The following is a 19,015-nucleotide window of genomic DNA, read 5'->3' on the forward strand; positions in this document are numbered from 1 at the left end:
GTCTGGATGAGTTGAAAGAACTGGCTCCAAATTGATCTCACTAGTGTTTTTATACTCATGGTGATGCCAGCAGTCACCAGCGACCCAACAGTATGCGAAAGGACACTGAAGTGATACAGTAAATTAGTTTAGTCTAATAAATTACACTCAGAGAACCCTAATGTCACTAATTTTGCCATCTTAGGTTTAATATTTGATGAGGAAATCAGCAATAAAAGTGCTGCTTTTAAATTTCTCTTCAACGTTTCGAATGCTGTCATTTTTTTTGTTCCGAATTTCGAATTTCAAATTTCTTTTTGTTATATTGGACACACTGGCTCACGAAATTTCCTGGAACTTAGTATGGTAAGTCCCGGGCTGTTTTAGAAGACAATATTGACACGTTGTGACAATATACTTCAATTTTTGCTAAATAACAACTTCGGTCTAAGGCCATAGTAAACATAGGCATTGAATGATATAAAGGGGGTGTTTACCTAGTGCTTGGCAGTGCTTTAATTGAACAGCTTACTCAGACGGGAGCGATCACTGCTTAAAGAACGGCAAAAAGAGTGAGTGAGGCTTGCATAACACCACCCTCTCCTCGGAAAAGTAGTCTAAGACGGGGTGCAGTTGTAGTTCATGGTCGATGTTCTGGTGACAACCTTCAAATCACGCTCTACTGTACATATATAATGCATGCAGTGAACTACACAATGGTAGAGGTGAAAGCAACGTTTGCATGGTTTCGCTCGACGAGTGGGTACAATGCGCACGCCTTACGTGCAGCCGAACTCAACCAGTGCCCCGACGGAAGCTTCTGCCAGGACACCCAGACCTGTTGCCTGCTGAAGTCGGGAAGATACGGCTGCTGCCCCTACGCACATGCAGAGTGCTGCAGCGACCACACCAGCTGCTGTCCCGAAGGGTACCGCTGCTTGGTCTCTACGCAACAATGCATCCATGCCGAAAGCAATGGTACTGCACCAATGCTGAGGAAAGTCGACAGCATCACTCTAGAGTCGACTGAGCAATTACGACTGAAACCCGATGGTAAGAAATGCGGTTTAAGAGGAACGCCAATCGATTTTTTGGGTATTAGTACATTAGCTACTCTTTAAAAGTTACAACACCACGCTTTCGGCAAGGTGACGCTTGGTAAGCGAAAAAATGTTCGATAAGGGAATGTGGATGGTTATGACACTTTGAAGTTCCAGCACTAAAGCAGTGATGCTATACATTTTAACGCTGTCTCCTAGGTTTCATGCAGTTCTGAATCTGTAATAGGGAAGTACATTGACATTTCAAGTGGTCACGGACTCACCAAGTTTCAGGTTACTATACCAAGTTTCAGGTTAAAAATGCGCATTTCAGGTTAAAAATACGCATCACCAAGTTTCAGGTTAAAAATACGCATTGAAATTGATGATGTCCCAGGAGCATTTTGGTTTCATACGAAATATAATGATTAAACTTTGAATTTTTCTATATTGGCAAACCTACAATGGCTAAATGAACTTTGGAGACCTCAGAGTATAATTTCTCAATCTAAATCAAGTTGTTGTTACACCTTAAAAGGGCCAATAAAAAACCCCAAGCTCTAAAAATTGTTGTAAAGAGAAATATGCGCACTTTTATTTCGTGAACAAGCTGCCAAAAGATTCTGAATACGTGCTATATTAAGAAAGTTACAGGGGATAGAACATCACATTCAGCTGGTTTCAAATTTCCCCGCGATCTCATCACCCTTCTCGTTCAGAGGAAGGAGAAGGTGTGGCCTGTCGTCATGACTCCGCCCACTTCGGAATATACTCTTTCGATTCGGTGACATCACGCGTGCACACTTTGTCATAAAATAAAAAATCGATGCGTTGACCTTCATTTCATCGTCTATTAATAAATTTATGATTGTGAAGATAACGTTGCAATTCTCACAGTAAAATTCATCAGTGTAAACCGATTTGGTGCTTCACTTCAGTGAATTTTTAAATACGGAATCCACTGGGGTTCCTGCGGAGGACGTCTGTGAATGGGAGAATTTCAGCCTCTCGTTATTTTCAAGCACATGGCATTGATTGCTTTCTAAACATATAGAAGCGCGCCGCACGACTGTAAGCATCAAAGGTTTTGTTTCACATTGCCTCCAGAGTCGGTGACGAGTGCATTGAATGTAGTTCTTCTCCTACAACTCCCGTATAATGACACAGACATGAGAATTTGTCCAGCATATAGAACATTTAGCAGAGCAATGATGGTTCGCAGAGCGATGAATGCGTTTGCCATTCCCATCTACCATCATGAGCTGCAATAACGATTCTAAGGTGACATCAACATTAGTGCTTAACGTGTTGTTTCCAGCAATGCAGAGATTTATAAACCGGTCTCGTTTCTATCATGAACTGCTTTGAAGGGAACTATTGAATTCGAATATTGGCTCATATGCTGATACAAAGCTCCTTTTGCTGCACGTCATCAACAGCAGTGAGACATTGTCGCAGCACCCAATTAAGGAATACATGGTGAAATGGCCTGTCACCGTAAAGGACGCTTGTTCTTCGAATGGTAGGCACATATTGAGAGAGGTTTACAAACTGTTTCTTGTTAAAATGTAGCATGCTTTCAAACAGCTAAGTGTGGCAGGGCAAAGTGGTGAGTGTCGATATGCTAATAAAGGCTATGGTCTGGTAAAACTTAAGATGTCAGGAGAGACCCCTGCCCAAATGACCTTAGTTCGACTGCTAGGCCCCACCATATACATACATACATACATGCACACACACGCATACATGCATGGATGTACACATGCATGTATGCGTGTGTACATCTGAATGTATGTACGTACATACATACATACATACATACATACATACATACATACATACATGCATGCATGCATGCATGCATGCATGCATACAAACAAACAAACAAACAAACAAACAAACAAGACATTGTTACTGCAGTGAACAATGTCCGATGCCCTGACGGGAACTACTGCCTGGATGGCCAGACCTGCTGCCTACTTACGTCGGGCAGTTACGGCTGCTGCCCTTACCAGCACGCCGAGTGCTGCAGTGACCACACCAGCTGCTGCCCCGAGGGATACCAGTGCCGAATATCGACGCATCAGTGTGTCCACGCTACAACCAACCACACCATGGCCATGGTCCAGAAGGTCCGCGCTGTTGCAACTGAGCCAAGACAATTGGAAGTATCCGTTAATGGTGAGTTGCAGTGATATGCTATGAAAGCGTTCCCTTTTGCAATCAATATTTATGTGGTTTTGGATGGGCACATATGGCATGCGGGACGTAATCGGGAATCAGGATTGAGAAAAGCAAATTGATGTTGCCATTGTATGCATCTGAACCTCACTTGGGCATGTACTGTGGCACCCACATGAGAACGTAACGAGACATCAGATTGCATGCAGGCACAATTGTATGCTCAGTGAGTATGTTCATCAGCTATAGAGACGTGGCCGCCCTTAAATTAGTTACAATGGGTTAAAACGCGGCAGTAGAAAAAACAAGAGTACTAGACGCCAAGCAGCTCTTTTGACTAGCCTGTATAACGCTGTCCCTTCGTGCATCCGTACGAATGCACTGCAATGCACTACCCTCGCCACAGATGTTGGGAGTGGTGCCAAGTAGGTCACGCCCCAACTGCGCGTTGACGTCATGGTCCTCTCACAGTGCACTCTGACGTCACTCTCCCCATTGCCTGCCACATGGTCACCGCAGCGCCCGCAGCTGCCGTTTCGTCCATTCGCCCACAACACCTGCTGCCACCGCTGCTCGCTTCGCTACCATGACCGCCGCTCTCTACACTGCCGGCTCGTCGGTTCGCGCCCAATAAACCTGATGTGCATCTAACGTACGAATTGAAACATGTTGTACTTGTCTCTCTCTTTACCCTCTCCACTGTTCGCAATGCTCGAGCACACATCGATTGGTAGCTCTTTCAGCCAGTTTATCTGTGATGGAGAGGACGCAGCAAGACGATGCTCCTTCGCCTGCCGAAACATCCACCAAAACGATTAGGCCTATCCTGGCCATTGCCGGCGTTGCGAAGGTTGTGGAAGCCGATCGCCTTCGTGTATGCTGACGTCGTGCCTGCAACATCGCAGCATCTGCTTTAGCGCCGTTCAGCCCCTGACGCAGCCCATACGCAATGCTGCTGCTACACATTCCACCACGGTTCCCTTTGGGGAGATGTTTCACAATCTGCGCCCACATTTTAGTCATTCTAAGTACCACTGTTTATCTGTTTTTCCAAACTGAATGTCGAATACCTGACAGAAACTATCCATATGTGAGGCATAGGAAAAGCCTTCTTAGAAAAGGGCAACATTAACAAAGATTTTATTTCCACACCTAATCTCCGCTTTATTATTATTCACTTCTTGGTTCATGCTGGAGGCTAGATTTCATTACGGCGGCTCACTAAATCAAGGGGGAAGCTTAGACCTTTAGTTTTTGGGTTTGAACAATCCAGAGTGACTCAGCGCTATGGGAGACACCGTACACGATGCTGTGTCTAATTCTTGCTTGCTCAGTTATATATTGAGAAAACAAGTATCCCCCGAGTTGCAATTTTTCGCCAGGACGGCTAATACACTGCGGGGACGGATCAGCATGCTTCGACAACCAGACCTGCTGCCAGTTGTACGACAAGTCGTATGACTGCTGTCCCTACCCAAGAGCAACTTGTTGCGAAGACCAGGACAGCTGCTGTCCAGAGGGATACATCTGTATAATAACCTTGCATAAGTGCAAAAAAGCGAGCACCGGAGAAATGGTGCCCATGCATTATCCACCCACTGCTCGAAGAGACTCGTCGAAGACAGTGACCGAACCGAGTCTTCCAAATGGTAAGAGAAGGTGGTCAAACACTAACCAACGAAACTAACTCCACTAATGTCTTTCATCGTTGTCCCGTTCCGCATGAAGAAACGTGTCACTTGATGTTGCTGAGAGAACAGCGTTGATGTTCTAACATGAGCTCATTCTATGGAACCAAACGCTACGTGGTTCAACTTGTAGCCTGTTCGCATGAAACTAAAAAAGGGAGTTTGAACAGAGTGCGTTGAAAGTTGTAGTCCCGGCGTGTGCAAGTCCACCCTTGCTTGTACTAATAAGCCATCGCCACTAATACTAGCACTAAAACAACGCATTTGTCTGAATAAAACTGTCTCATTAGCTGCACTGACCCATGGATACAACGCTGCTCACAAGTGGATGGCAAATTTTGGGTAACATCATATGCACTACAATAGATACCCTACACAAGGGTGTGCTAAGAACAAGAAACTCGTGGATGGTCGAGATAAACCGCATCTGAAACTTCAGTGAGACTTAACTGCTGCGGTGAGACTTTGCCTTCCTCCCTAATGTAGAACACCGCGCACACCTGTGTTATGTGAGGAACGCTGTAGTGGAGGGCTCCAGAAATTTCGGGAAGCTGGTGTTTTTTAACGTGCACCTAAATCTAAGTACACATGCATCTCGCATTTTCTCTGCATCGAAATGCGGTCATCGCAGCCGGTATTCGATGCCGCAACTTTTCTGTCAGCAGTTGAGCAGTAGACCACCGTGGAGGATATCCGAAAGTGTTCATCACTTTCACCTTCTTTGTGAAGAGAAAATGGGTTGCGATGAGTCACTGTTCTAAATAGGGCCTGCATTACGGCAACTGCCATGCTGAAAGAAGTTCAGCCTTTTTGTGTGACTAAAAACGTATCTTATGAGATCGCACTGATGCTGCGGTACAGCATCGAAAAGTAGTGAAATTTAGCCTGGCTCTTTCTTGTAATAACTACTGGAATATTGTAACTAACACCGTGCTTGTGTACCACATTTGTAAGTGTGAACTCATCCACTAACCTTTTGAAATAGCCACGTATTGTGTGCAGTAAATGTGCGGCATTACCACAAGCACTACTGTGGAGAGAGAGGGCGGGGGACAGTAATACGTGCTGTGCATTCAGAGAGAGTAAAATCATTATCAGATTGTTGCCATCAATATACCCTCACTGGAAAGTCGTACGTGAGACCCAACTCTTGAACTAAAGTCATACACGGCAACCTGGGACTCACCCAAAGTAGTTGCACATGCCCCCCCCCCCCCCCCCTTTTTTTTTTTAAAGGCGAAAAACTTTATTGGCTCGTACTCGCGGCATCCGACCATCTATATGTCCGTCCGTTTCCTGGAACGGTGCCAGCTTTGGCCTCTTCAGCTCGCTCTTTCTCAGTAGTCACATGATGGCACAGCGGTGCGCGCGACAACGCAAAAAAAAAAATGACAGCATAAAACGGAAACAAAAAGACATGACATAGTCAGTCGAATGACCACACCCTTTGGAATATACAGTGTTATTCCAATTTTTTTCTTATAGTGTAATAGACACGCCGCTTGAAGTGCCTCTTCTCTCAGCACATTATAAATCGTGCCTTCGGTCTCCCTTCCCAAAGCTATCACGTGCCCCGATGGACACAAGTGCCTAAATGGTCAGACCTGCTGCCCCCTGAGCAGCGGTCACTACGGCTGTTGTCCGCTGCCCGAAGCCGTCTGCTGCTCAGACCACAAGACGTGCTGTCCCAATGGCTACCAGTGCCAAGTTGGCACGCAGACATGCCAAAAGGGTGACAATACAGTGGCTACGTTACAGAAGCTGCCGGCCTCCACGGGTGCCGAGTTGATTGAAGTGGCTGGTACGCCTTGAGTGCTTATTGATTTCGACAGCTGTTAAAGGGGACATGAAACACTTTTTCAAGCTTCGTAGCCCCTTCAAGTCAGATTTTCTGACATGAGTGCTGCATTTCTATGTACGAAATGCGTATACAGAAATCGCATTTTGATGAGACTTTAGTGAGCAGTGATTGAACTGCTTTTGAATAACACTGTACAAGGAGAGAGAAAGGAAGGAACGTAGTTAGGCTAACTAGACACCCATCAGGTTTGCTACCCTAAGCCGAGGGAAATGGTTTTAAGAAGACTTTGTGGTGTTCGCGTAATGCTTAACACCGCGGTCCACCGATTTCTTGTGCGGTACTTCTTTGTGTTCTAGTTCTTCTAACAAATTCCAAGAAAGGTAGAATTCGTGGCGAAAACAACAGCAAAAACATCATGCATGCTCTATGGAGGGAACATCAACATCTCAACGTTTGCCACATATTTCTCCATGCAGCTTCCGCCAGACTTGATTGCACGTTGATGTATTCCAGAGTTGTCTCTAACTGCTGTGCGAGACTGCATTTTTTTTTCTGTTTTTCCAGACACTACAGAAAGCCGTACTTCTGCCCTCACTTCAGCTCAGGGTAAGGGTCAAAGAAAATACATTCATGCTATGAAACATCCCCATTATTGATAGTGGGCTGTGGTTTTTTAAATTTTATTTTGATGTAGCTAAAGGGCATAGCTTAGCAGGTTTCAGCAGCATTTACTCAGCAACTACCACAAATATGTAAGCACCTGATAATCTTCAATAAACTGTTGTAATGGGTTGCAAGGTGCAAGTTTGAGAGACAGTTGATTTTTTTTTTCTGTTAAAAAATTCATGGACTTGTTCAAGAATATAATCTATGCTATCTATCTGCTTATACTTATGTATGCCAGTTTTTTTTATGCCATCACTGCTTGCTGAACAGTAATTGGCTGAGAACCTTTAAGCTCACAAGAGCTTTTTCTTTCCATTTCCTCTACTTCCTGAAGTAGCAAATAAAACAAGTGATTGATTGATTGATTGACTTTAGAGACAGTATATGTTACGTACAGCCCAGATGAATCGGGAGTCTATATTTGAATGTAGGTAGAAGCACACTGGTACACAGAGGCCAGGATTTTTTCTGTGATGATCACTGTGGCGATCTTCCCATTGCATGCAGCCGAACTCCTCAAGTGTCCCGACGGAAGCTACTGCCAGAGCACGCAAACCTGCTGCCTCCTTGTTTCCGGCCATTATGGTTGCTGTCCCTACGTGCAGGCGCAGTGCTGCAGCGATCACACCAGCTGCTGTCCCGAAGGCTACCGCTGCAAGGTGTCCACCAAGCAATGCGTCCACACCACAAGCAACCACAGCGTAGCCGCCGGTCAGAAGGTCGACCCCGTGATTCCCAAGTCGGCACTTGTGTCACCTAGGCCTAATGGTGAATAGGGAATCACTTCCTCTCTTGGGCTGGTGCAGTTCTCTTTTATGAATGTATGCTGTTCCTCAGTCCTTTTGCCTGTTAAGGCTTGGGTATTCTTTGACCCTACCCCGGGCCCGTAGCCAAAGAGGAAGGATGCTAGGCTAGCCCCGCCCTCCCCTTCTAAGGATTCATTGGTGTTCCTATCAAAAATAAATGATGAACTATGTGTTCCCAGTTAGCTAAGGCTTCAGCAAGTGCTCCCCTCTTCCCCTCCGAAAAAAATTTTGGGCACGAGCCTTGTCCTACCCTATAAATCTTTGATTTTACGGTTTCTAAAAAAACTTCTGCACAGAATTTACCATTCTACTGTGTTATTTCATGCGCCTATTTCTTATCATTGTTTCAAATGTTCGAAATTTTAAGCATCAAAGTTATTCAGGTATCAGTGCATTCCCACTTGCCGAATATTTTGGTCACTGCTCATTCTCGTTCAGTTACGTCTTTCATGAATTATTTCACACCTTCTGTATCATGCCTATGATGTACTTCTGTATCATGCCTATGAATAAGAGAAGTGTGTCTGATGAGTACCTGCCATGAACAAATCTCCTAAGCATGTGAGCTTACAATTAGCGATTGTCACACCTCAGTTAGAACTTCATCGAATATTGCAAATGACAGGATGGTCGCATTTTCAGTGAAGGCTCAAGTGCTTGAGCCTCATGAATTTAAGATTCAGCTTGTTTATTGGGTACACAGACCGGGCTTCACTCAGTTGACGGCTTTTGAGCAGTAGTTATAACGATATCCGTTCACATGGTTCGGATGCGTGTAGTTACTTGTATAGTTCAATCAGGACGGCTCATTCACTGCGAGGACGGGACAATGTGCTTCAACAACCAGACCTGCTGCCTGCTGCTGAATGGGACGTACAACTGCTGCGAGTATCCGCGAGCGACGTGTTGCGAGGGCTTCGACAGCTGCTGTCCCGAGGGATACACCTGCATAGTAACCCTGCAAAAGTGCAAGAAGGAGAGCACGGGAGAAGAGATGCCCATGCATCATTCTCGATGCAGTGTTCTGAGGAAAGCACCGAAGACGATGGCAAGGCTGAGTATTACATCTGGTAAGAATGCGAGGACCACATGAGTGATTATAAGCTAATGGAAGGGACTAACTTTGTCTGGAGATGTTTCGCCGTCGTCCCGTCCTGTCTACGAAGAGTCAAAGAGTTGCGTGGTATCACACGGACATGTGAGTCCCTGTTTTAACCAGTGCTTGCACTAACACGCTGAATGCTTCACTGAAGGAGGTTTCCCTGTACAACTGAACACGGGTCTTTGAAGACGTTCCTCCGAACGATCAAGATGCCGATGCTTACTCACCCTATAATCAGCTGCTGGCACTAACACTGCACTGAATGCATCTGCAAGAGCTAAACTGTCGTAAAATTGCTACATGCGTGCTGTTAACACTGTACCCAATTACAACTAAGAGTGAATGTAACCTCCACCCATAGCCGTTGCTTTCCTACCCAGTGACAATTTGCGTAGATTTCCTATCCAATCGCAATAATTTGCTTATTCCCGTAATGTCAAAACCTATAGCGAAGTTCAGGTAGGTAACTTTTTTAAACATATACATGCCTTTTTTTGCTGATTTTCACTCTAAAGCTAGAATTTTCTGCCGAACTTTTGTAAAAATTCGACAGCTGAGACAAATGTAATATAAGGGCAACAAACTTTTAATCCTTAGTATGTGTAGTATTTGTACCAAGAGCGAAAAAGCACTTGTACATAGTATATATGGTTAGAATGGAAACCACTTCGCATGACTTCCCTGCACCACAGATGATTTGCGGGTGCACCGTAGTTCTGGGGGTGGAGATTATATTTGTTCTTAAATTGTAACCGGCTATAGTACAAAGTATATATAAGTAACTCCAACCGCACTACAGCAGATTGTGTTGACACGTTTTGGATGGCCATGCTAACCACCGGGATTAACTAAGCCCAAAGACATTCGTCGTTGCTGCGATGTCCGATGGCCACAAAAATATGTCACTTGCTGCTGCAGAGATACGCGAGTGTTCTGACATACACTTACACCATGAGAATTTATGCTTGGTCAAAACTTTATTCTCTCTCTACCACTGAACACGAGTGTGTGAAAGTCTGGCACATGAAAATGTCAAAATGCGCATGCCTATACTTCTTCTAATAAACCTATAAACAAGGTGTTCACACAATACATACACAAATAATGTACTGTCATAACCGCTGCAGTTAACCGTAAGGAGTGCACTGTAGGCAACACTGCTGGGAAGTCTGTGCAACACTTTCAAGCAATGTCATCCACACTACAGGATAACGTACTTGCGTGCAAAGTGTATTAAGCACCGTGGCTTAGAGAGTTTGTGGGCTGGCATGGGCAGAGCAATGATACACTTTTACCGACTTCCCACTGTGTTATGAGTGACCGCCTTGTGTGTCTTGAAGCTCACAGCATCTGTCGTCGTCTCTCTTTGTGTTCATCTAAATTTCAGCCCTGTCTTCTGTCCACAGGGAACCAACTTGCCCAAGCCTTAACCCTAGCATTTGAGTACAGTCATCGTAGGTTTTATGACTGTATGTGCAAATAATAGTTTTATTTCCTTTTCTCTGACTTTTCTCGCATTTATTATAGCCAAAGATCACTCTCATGCTACTCCTATATGGCAGACCATAATCCGAACATAACCTAGGCTCTCATGCTATTCACATTCATATAAGTAAAAGAAAAGTACGCAGGGCGTATGTCAAGTGGAACATAATGCACCTATGGCAAATAGGGCAAAGTGGAAGACTGCATTGTTTACAGCAATTTATGAATGAAGCAGATCTACAGAAGCTTCAAAAATTAGAAGATGCAGACCACCAAGAGAAAACTGTCGTAATTTCTTGAAGCATGCATACAACAATTAGCCCAGCAACAAGATTCAATGAATTCTATAAACTTTATTTACTTGCCTGTTTGAACACAATGCAACCACTGTTCTGAGAAGGAAAAGAAAAGAAAAAAAAAACATGAATTACTCTTCAATGGGTCCTACAACACTTTGTATGGTGGTCAGTAAGTGCTGCCGATAGCCAGTAGGGGCTCTGACGAACAAGTGAGCCAAACTATATAGTTTAGCAGGCGGCATGGAATTTAGAATGAAATTTCAACGTCAGCTACAAACTGTTCACTCTTTTATGGACAGGTGAAGTCATTGTGTTTGGCTTATCACATCAGCTTCGCTTTCAGCCATTGGCTGATTTCACGACGCTCTTTGCTCACATCACCAGGCATTTTCAAATGTGATCATAATAAGTTCATTGACTCCTCTTACAGATGTCACATGTCCCGACGGCCACAAGTGCCAGAGTGGCCAGACCTGCTGCCCCCTGAGCAGCACTCGCTACGGTTGCTGCCCGCTGCCCGATGCCGTGTGCTGTGATGATGACCAGCACTGCTGTCCGCATGGCTACATTTGCAACGAGGGCTCGGGATCGTGCGAGTTTGGTGAACGCTCTGTGCCCATGGTCCAGAAGGTTGCGGCCTTTGTGGATGCCGCGTTGATCCAGGCTGCGAGTACGTATTCAGCTTAAGCATAGGCCTACTGAGGGTTCTCCATTGACAAAGAGGGGAGGTGGGGGCAAATTCTACCTCAGTGTATCCCCCACATCTGTTGGTTGAGTACAAAATACAATATGCTTCACAAGGAATAAAAAGAAATGGGCCGTGTATCTACATGCTTTGCTGCAAACGTCATCAAACGACGATAGTCTTCTGCCAGCCTTCTTTGATGCATAGCGTCGCATTTTCAGCGCAGCATAAGAAATATTACAGTCTTTAGAATTACGTACATATGTATTTTCTAGCAAAGTAACACACCAGGTAATACTTACGTATTGATTTTGCTTATTGATAGACAATGTTCACAAGTATAAATGCAGCCACCAGTTGAATATGGCTGGGCATTCAGCAAGGGCTTAAACTTTGGCCGCGTGGCCGAATTGTTTCGTTTGACAGACAGACAGACAGGCTAAAACTTCTACGCTCAAGTATCTCAAGAAAGACTACCGTAAGTCATAAAAAATGACAATGAAGTGATGATGTGTTTCTTATAATGTCCTCCCATTGGCCCTGTTATGCCTGCGAGTCCACAGCGAACGGCCGTGCCTTTGAAAAAGGCAATCTGTGTCAAGGCCAGTCGGCCTGACGCGATCAACAACTCAACGGCGCCTCTCTGGCGTGCACGTGCAGTGAGTCAGCCTCGGCAAGCGACCCGTCGAGTAAACAACTGGCGTCCCCATGTCTGGGGGTCTGACGCATTGCGCGGCGACCCCATTGGAGGAGTCTGCCCTGACGACCAGCGGCGCTTCTGATTGGACATTTTGGTTGGACCCGGTGCAAATAAAAGAAGCCCTGCGGCACGTCGCGATCGGCGGTCCTAGGTAAAAGCTGACATGTGTGTCAGAGCGGACCCGTTTGAGAGCAGACCTATGTGATAGAGAGGAGAGCTCGGCTCTTCGAGTCTCTGTCGGCCCCAGTGCCGAATTTGTAATGCCTCTGTATATATGCTGTACATAAACCTTGTTTAACTCACCGTCGTCTCGTCCGCTCGTCTTATCAGCTCTGCGCAGAAGCAGTCGCGAGCTGAGAAACATACGCTACCAAACGGCTGGTGACCTTCCCGGCGGAGTTGGAAGCAGTGGCGCCTTCGGGACCGTGTTGGCGTCGCCGTCTTTCGCAACAGTGGTTGGCAGCTGCGGGATCGGCCGGCGTCAGCGACATCGATGCGGTGAGTGCCTGATGTTTTCCCCTCAGTTCACCAGACTACTCTAGCTCAGGTTGTAGTAGTTTAGAGAAGGGCTGTGTGAAGCATTGAAGGGAGCTTTGATCGTTTCAAGCCAAGTCGAAGCGCTTTGAAACCAAAGTTAATGCGGAGGGGGTAAACACGGGAGTGTGAAAAATTGCTTGCGCGTCTTGCTAGTAGACTTATAGTGGGTACGGCAAGTAGATTTTTAACAGGGGCAAACAGAAAGAGGCTAGTGTGAACGATGGAGAACCTTAAAGTGAAGGAACTCATCGAAATTTGTGAGGAACTCGGCATTACTTTGGGCCGTGCGAAACGAAAGCAAGCGATCCTTGAGATCATGAAGCATGAGGGAGTGTCGGCTGAGGAAGTCGATGAGGCCTGGGTGGATATCAAAGCACACCGCGAGGAGGCTTAAAGGCGAGAAGCTCTCGAACGTGAGGAGGCTGAAAGGCGAGAAGCTTGTGAAGAAGCTGAAAGGCACGAAGCTCGCGAAGAAGCTGAAAGGCGCGAAGCTCGCGAACGTGAAGAAGCTGAAAGGCGCGAAGCTCGCGAACGTGAAGAAGCTGAAAGGCGCGAAGCTCGCGTACGTGAAGAAGCTGAAAGGCGCGAACGTCGCGAGCGCGAGGAGGCCGAGAGACAGGAGCGCCTCGAGATGAAACGAATAGAATTGGCAATCCTACAGTGTTTGCAGGCGCCTAGCGTAGCCTCTCCGACGATTCAGGTGAGCGGTTTTAGAATTCGGGACCAACTGCCACCGTTCGTAGTAGGCGAGGACATGGCGAAGTATCTCGTCAAGTTTGAACACGTCTGTGAGCGAAACGCTTTGGAGCGGTCTCTTTGGGCGCAGAACCTGTTAGCTCTTCTTCCCAGCGAAGTGTCCGACGCGATAACTTGCTTGTCGAGGGAAGCGTTTGAGAGCTATGACGAGCTTAAGGAAGTGCTCTTAAGACGTTATAAGTTGTCACCCGAGGCTTTCAGGCAAAGGTTCCGGTATGCTAAAAAGGGGAATGAGTCACACGTTGACATCGCGTTTCGTCTTAAAGCCGATTTAATTGAATGGCTCAAGGGCGAAGGTGTTTATGACGACTGCGATAAAGTGGTGGAATGCGTTGCATTGGAGCAATTCTACCGCTGCATCGAGGAGGATGTCAAACTTTGGCTGCAGGACAAACTTGGTGAAGTACAGCTAAACAAGGCAGCAGAGTTAGCTGAGGAGTATTATACTCGCCGAAAGTTGCACAGCAGGGCAGTGCACGTTGAGAAGAATGAGAGAAAAGAGGGCTTTTCAAAGAAACCTGATCAACGGAGACCCGCTCCACACCGTAATTTCAAGAAGGACCCGTCTCTTACGAAGGACAGTGTAGGGGAAAGGCAAACAGAAGCAGAGAAATCGAGTGAGGTTTCTACCACACAGGCATTTGAATCGGAAAACAAACGGAAGCCTCTAATGTGCTACAACTGCAAAAAGGAAAGACACATCGCGAGAAACTGTCAGGAAAAGTTTGCCTTCGCAACAATCCGAGAATCAGAAAAAAACATGCGGTTGTTGGAGCCGTATCTCCAAGAAATTAGGGTGAATGAGAAAACGTGCCGAGCACTTAGAGACTCAGCGGCAACCATGGACGTTGTCCATCCTTCATTGGTGTCTCCGGATGACTTTACAGGAGAATGTGCGTGGATCAGGCAAGTCGCCGAGGAGCAGAGTGTTCGCTTACCAATCGCCACGGTTGTCATTGAAGGCCCGTTCGGTAAGCTTCGCACCGAAGCGGCTGTGTCTGCCGCGCTAAATGATCATTTTCCTTATCTTTTCTCCAACAACTCAGAGCAGCTTCTCAAAGAGCAGGGCAAATCGTTCTTCCCCAACTTAGCGTGCATGGCCCTCATGCGATCGCAGGCGCGGGAGCTATCGCGGCAGCTTGATCTGGTTCAATGCAGTGAACTCTCAAGTGACCTTGTCGGCGGGTCGACGGAACCCCAGAAAGGAAATTTTCCGCATGAGTCATGTGAGCGGTCACGCGAGCGGCCCGTCGCGGAAGCGGCCGGCGAGGTATGCGTAGGGGGAGACGACATGGCGCCATTGAGTCAGAGCAAGAGGGTTGCAACGCTCTCGCCTGTAGCGGAAAGTTGGAGCGAGCTGCCGAGAGTTGATCGAGAGACGCTCATTCGAGAGCAGCGTGAGGATCTCTCGATTGAAGCGCTAGTGGAAAGCCACAAAAACGCGGCACAAGTGCTGTCGAAGGAGCACTACGAGAAATCGGGGAAGAAGTGCGCTTTTGAAGTTGATAATCAGGTAGTGCTGCTGCAGCCGTCCAAAAGGAACAAGCTTGAGATTCATTGGGAAGGGCCCGCCAAAGTGATATCGAAGCTTCCCGATACGAATTATGAAGTGAAATTAGAAAGGCGGCGGAACAAAATTTATCACAGTAACTTGAAAGCAGTCGTAAATTTACTTCTAAGGGCTTCAGAGGAAGAGGGAGCGGAAGTTTTGAGTACTAGTGAGGTAATCGAAGGGGGATCGAAAGTAATCTGGGAGCAAATAAACCTAGAGCCTAGGTTAAGTGAAGCCCGGAAGGAGGACCCGAGAAGGATTGTTTCCGAGTTTGGAGACATGTTTTCGGACCGCCCCGGAAACACGAGGGTGATCGAACACGATATCGAGCTAAGCGGTGAGGAGTCAATTCGTAGCAAGCCGTATCATTGTTCCCCTGTGCAACGTCGCAAGTGTGAGCCGCTCTTGGTGCCGCATAGGTATCGTCGCCTAAAAGCGGCCGGTTACTGAGGTGGAGCATGTTGCTCCACAGCGCAACTTTGACGTTCGCTATCAAAAAGAAAAAAAGGGAAAGCTAAACGCTAATGCAGGTGCATTGAGCAGTGCGTTCTAGCTAGTACCTTCTCAACCTTTCGGTTTCTCGCTGGCGATTCGGGGCAAAATTTTGACCTCATCACGACCTGGGCTGAGCGCTCTCGTTCAGAGTGATCTCAAGGGGCCAACTTTATGTGGTATTCTAATTCGTTGCGTTGTTGTAAGTGTGAAAAATTCAAGTTCTTACTTTAAGAGTCTTGTGTCCCACATGTGCCTCTTGATGTAGAGGGAACAAAATTCCGGTAGACACGTAGATAGGTATATGTTGTACTATACTTTGTCTGGTGTTCTGTTGGGTGACCGAGGGCACTTGCTTGTGTCGTGTGTTGTCTGTTGTCGAACCGCTCTTAGCAAGTTGCAGAACCATCGACAAGTGCTGAAACCGGAGATGGTCAGAAGAGACGAGCGAAATTGGCCAGCAAGTTGTGGCGACAAGCCAGTGGAGCTGGGATCTGTTGTCAAGAATGGGATGTGTTCCCGGAACAGAGTCTGGAGCTGCATTCTCCCCATGGCCCTGGAGGCGAACCTGGAGGGACCTGGCGAACGAGCGCGCCTGTCATCCGAGCCCCGTGGAAGCAGCTCGTCTTTTTTGCGCATTGTCTGGCGGCGGGGGTGCTGTTATGCCTGCGAGTCCACAGCGAACGGCCGTGCCTCTGAAAAAGGCAATCTGTGTCAAGGCCAGTCCGCCTGACGCGATCAACAACTCAACGGCGCCTCTCTGGCGTGCACGTGCAGTAAGTCAGCCTCGGCAAGCGACCCGTCGAGTAAACAACTGGTGTCTCCATGTCTGGGGGTCTGACGCATTGCGCGGCGACCCCATTGGAGGAGTCTGCCCTGACGACCAGCGGCGCTTCTGATTGGACATTTTGGTTGGACCCGGTGCAAATAAAAGAAGCCCTGCGGCGCGTCGCGATCGGCGGTCCTAGGTAAAAGCTAACATGTGTGTCAGAGCGGACCCGTTTGAGAGCAGACCTATGTGATAGAGAGGAGAGCTCGGCTCTTCGAGTCTCTGTCGGCCCCAGTGCCGAATTTGTAATGCCTCTGTATATATGCTGTACATAAACCTTGTTTAACTCACCGTCGTCTCGTCCGCTCGTCTTATCAGCTCTGCGCAGAAGCAGTCGCGAGCTGAGAAACATACGCTACCAAACGGCTGGTGACCTTCCCGGCGGAGTTGGAAGCAGTGGCGCCTTCGGGACCGTGTTGGCGTCGCCGTCTTTCGCAACAGCCTCTGGCTTTCAGGTTGTAAAGACCAGGAGTAAACAGCATTCTGGATGCGAGATTAGGGGCCTTCGGCTGCTAATACGTATTGCCAAAATCTGCATGGCCAATGCTCTTTAAACAATGGTGGGACAGGTGGTGCTGAGGAAAAGCAAGGTACAGACTTTGAGCTCCCACCTTTTTATTAGGTGACCCAGAGACTTGTGAAAAGGGGACGCCCTCTCTACCCCCTCTGCTGTGCCCACGCCTACGAGCGCAGGGCTGGCTGAACAGAAATGCGAAATAACCAAGCTCAGATCCCCTCCTCACAAAAAGGAGAGGGAGAGGATTCTACAGTAGACTCGCGATAATTCAAACTCTGATAATTAATACTTTCGGTTAATTCAAACAAAATTAAATTTTTCGGTTGGCCCTCTATTCTTCCAATGTCTTTAGAAGCCTCTTAATTCAAACTCCATCATTTTGTTAATTCATACTTTTTGCAGTTTTATACCAGAAAATAACTGCTGCTTTCCCAATACTGTTTAAAAATATGCGCGCTCATATAATCCTAACAGTCTAAAAATAAAAAATAAGCACCTCAGACCTTCAAGGAAAAAGGCTTTGCTAGTGAACAAATGCTTCAAACAAAGCGTATACATGTCAAACCGTGATGCTTCTCAACTGGTGCTGAAAGCACATATCTAGAGCAAAAAAGCAGTTGTCGATTCACCATTTCTTTAAAAAAAGTCACAGCTTTGCCGCAAAAGCGAAGCAAGGAACGTGATAGCGAAAAATCGGAAGGTCATGCGCAGAATGGCAAGCAGATTGAAACATGCCCTGCGTTTCTCACGCACAAAGAATGCACAGGACGTACTCTCAGTCACAGATGAACGCGAATAAGGGTCTCAGTTGTTACTTCGCTGTGTCTGAAAAGTGTGCCCTTTTCGCAAACGGAGGGTGTGAAACAATTTAAGGGACCTTTGTTTGCCTGGTAACAACAACAGAATTGTTCCGACAAAACTGAAAGGCTAGCCAAGATGTACGATTCTCCCCACTGCAAGATATAGGCGCGCGAGCGGCCGTACACCCCCTTCTTCTTTACGCGGGCCAAAATACCCGTCAGAGACGAGAGCCGCCGCTAGAGTGCCTCGATGCCCGCGCGCGCATCGAGGCCCCTAGTTGCCATGCGCTCACTGCGCCGTCTTGCTGATAATAGTCTCTACCCCCCCTCCCCGAGAGGCCTGCCAACTGTGGTAATTGGTAGATCAGAATAGCTTGCGGTTTGAACATTGATGGAGGTACCTCTCAGTGGCTCAGTGATTAATGCCTCGCATTCACGATGCAAAGCTCCCACCTTCCATTCCAGTCCACGTAGACACCGGCAACGAAATCCAGCCGAGAGTGTTCATATAAGTGCTATCATAATAAAATATGATCAGCAGTAAACGGCCAGTAAACTTGTGAACCTTACACCTCTGCTTTTTGTTCATTGCGTGAACTAGAGTTCAAAAATATATACAAAAATTTCAAATATCATAAAATCAATGCCTAATAATAATGTGCAGTGTTACCTCACCCAGAGCCATCTGTTGAGAACTTATAATAATTCAAACTTTTTGATAATTCAAACGAAATTCAGAGGTCCGCCTAAGTTTGAATTAACGAGAGTCGACTGTATTTACAGAAATGTAGAGAGGTTGACCTGAGCGATAGTGTGCTCTAGCCGGTGACGTCCATGGTTAGTCAGTTTAATCTCACGACTCTTTGCACTGCCTGGAAGTAACGAAAGGTCAACTCATGCATCACTCCATGAGTGTCGTTTTCTTTACTGCTTGTCCTTTCGTGAATTTCCTTGGCCTAGAAAGTCGAGGTATAGAGTCTTGTCTTCGGCGGCCGCATGTTTTCAGAGCCGACATGCTCAAGCCCCGTATACATAGATTAAAGTGTTTGTAAAAGAGCAATAGTCGGTCAAAATTGCTAGAACTCATCACTATGGTGTTA

General features: G+C 46.7%; 1 protein-coding gene across 17 annotated transcripts in view; it reads left to right on the forward strand.

The window, feature by feature from the left end:
- Positions 1 to 19,015, forward strand: part of LOC119181235 (progranulin) — a 102,712-nt gene that overhangs the window by 35,574 nt on the left and 48,123 nt on the right. For 7 of the 17 annotated variants that reach the window (XM_075875182.1, XM_075875177.1, XM_075875181.1 and 4 more), the window contains exons 6-13: positions 769 to 1,030; positions 2,935 to 3,200; positions 4,583 to 4,849; positions 6,450 to 6,689; positions 7,254 to 7,295; positions 7,863 to 8,123; positions 8,962 to 9,231; positions 11,478 to 11,717. In XM_075875182.1, the coding sequence (XP_075731297.1) occupies positions 769 to 1,030; positions 2,935 to 3,200; positions 4,583 to 4,849; positions 6,450 to 6,689; positions 7,254 to 7,295; positions 7,863 to 8,123; positions 8,962 to 9,231; positions 11,478 to 11,717 (1,848 nt within the window). Of the gene's footprint in view, positions 1 to 768; positions 1,033 to 2,934; positions 3,201 to 4,582; positions 4,850 to 6,449; positions 6,690 to 7,253; positions 7,296 to 7,862; positions 8,124 to 8,961; positions 9,232 to 11,477; positions 11,718 to 19,015 lie in introns of all 17 variants that reach the window. The other 10 variants (XM_075875186.1, XM_075875179.1, XM_037432416.2 and 7 more) reach the window with 9 other exon arrangements.

The sequence above is a fragment of the Rhipicephalus microplus genome, chromosome 10 (genome assembly GCF_043290135.1).
Source record: "Rhipicephalus microplus isolate Deutch F79 chromosome 10, USDA_Rmic, whole genome shotgun sequence".
Taxonomy (NCBI): Eukaryota; Metazoa; Arthropoda; class Arachnida; order Ixodida; family Ixodidae; genus Rhipicephalus; species Rhipicephalus microplus.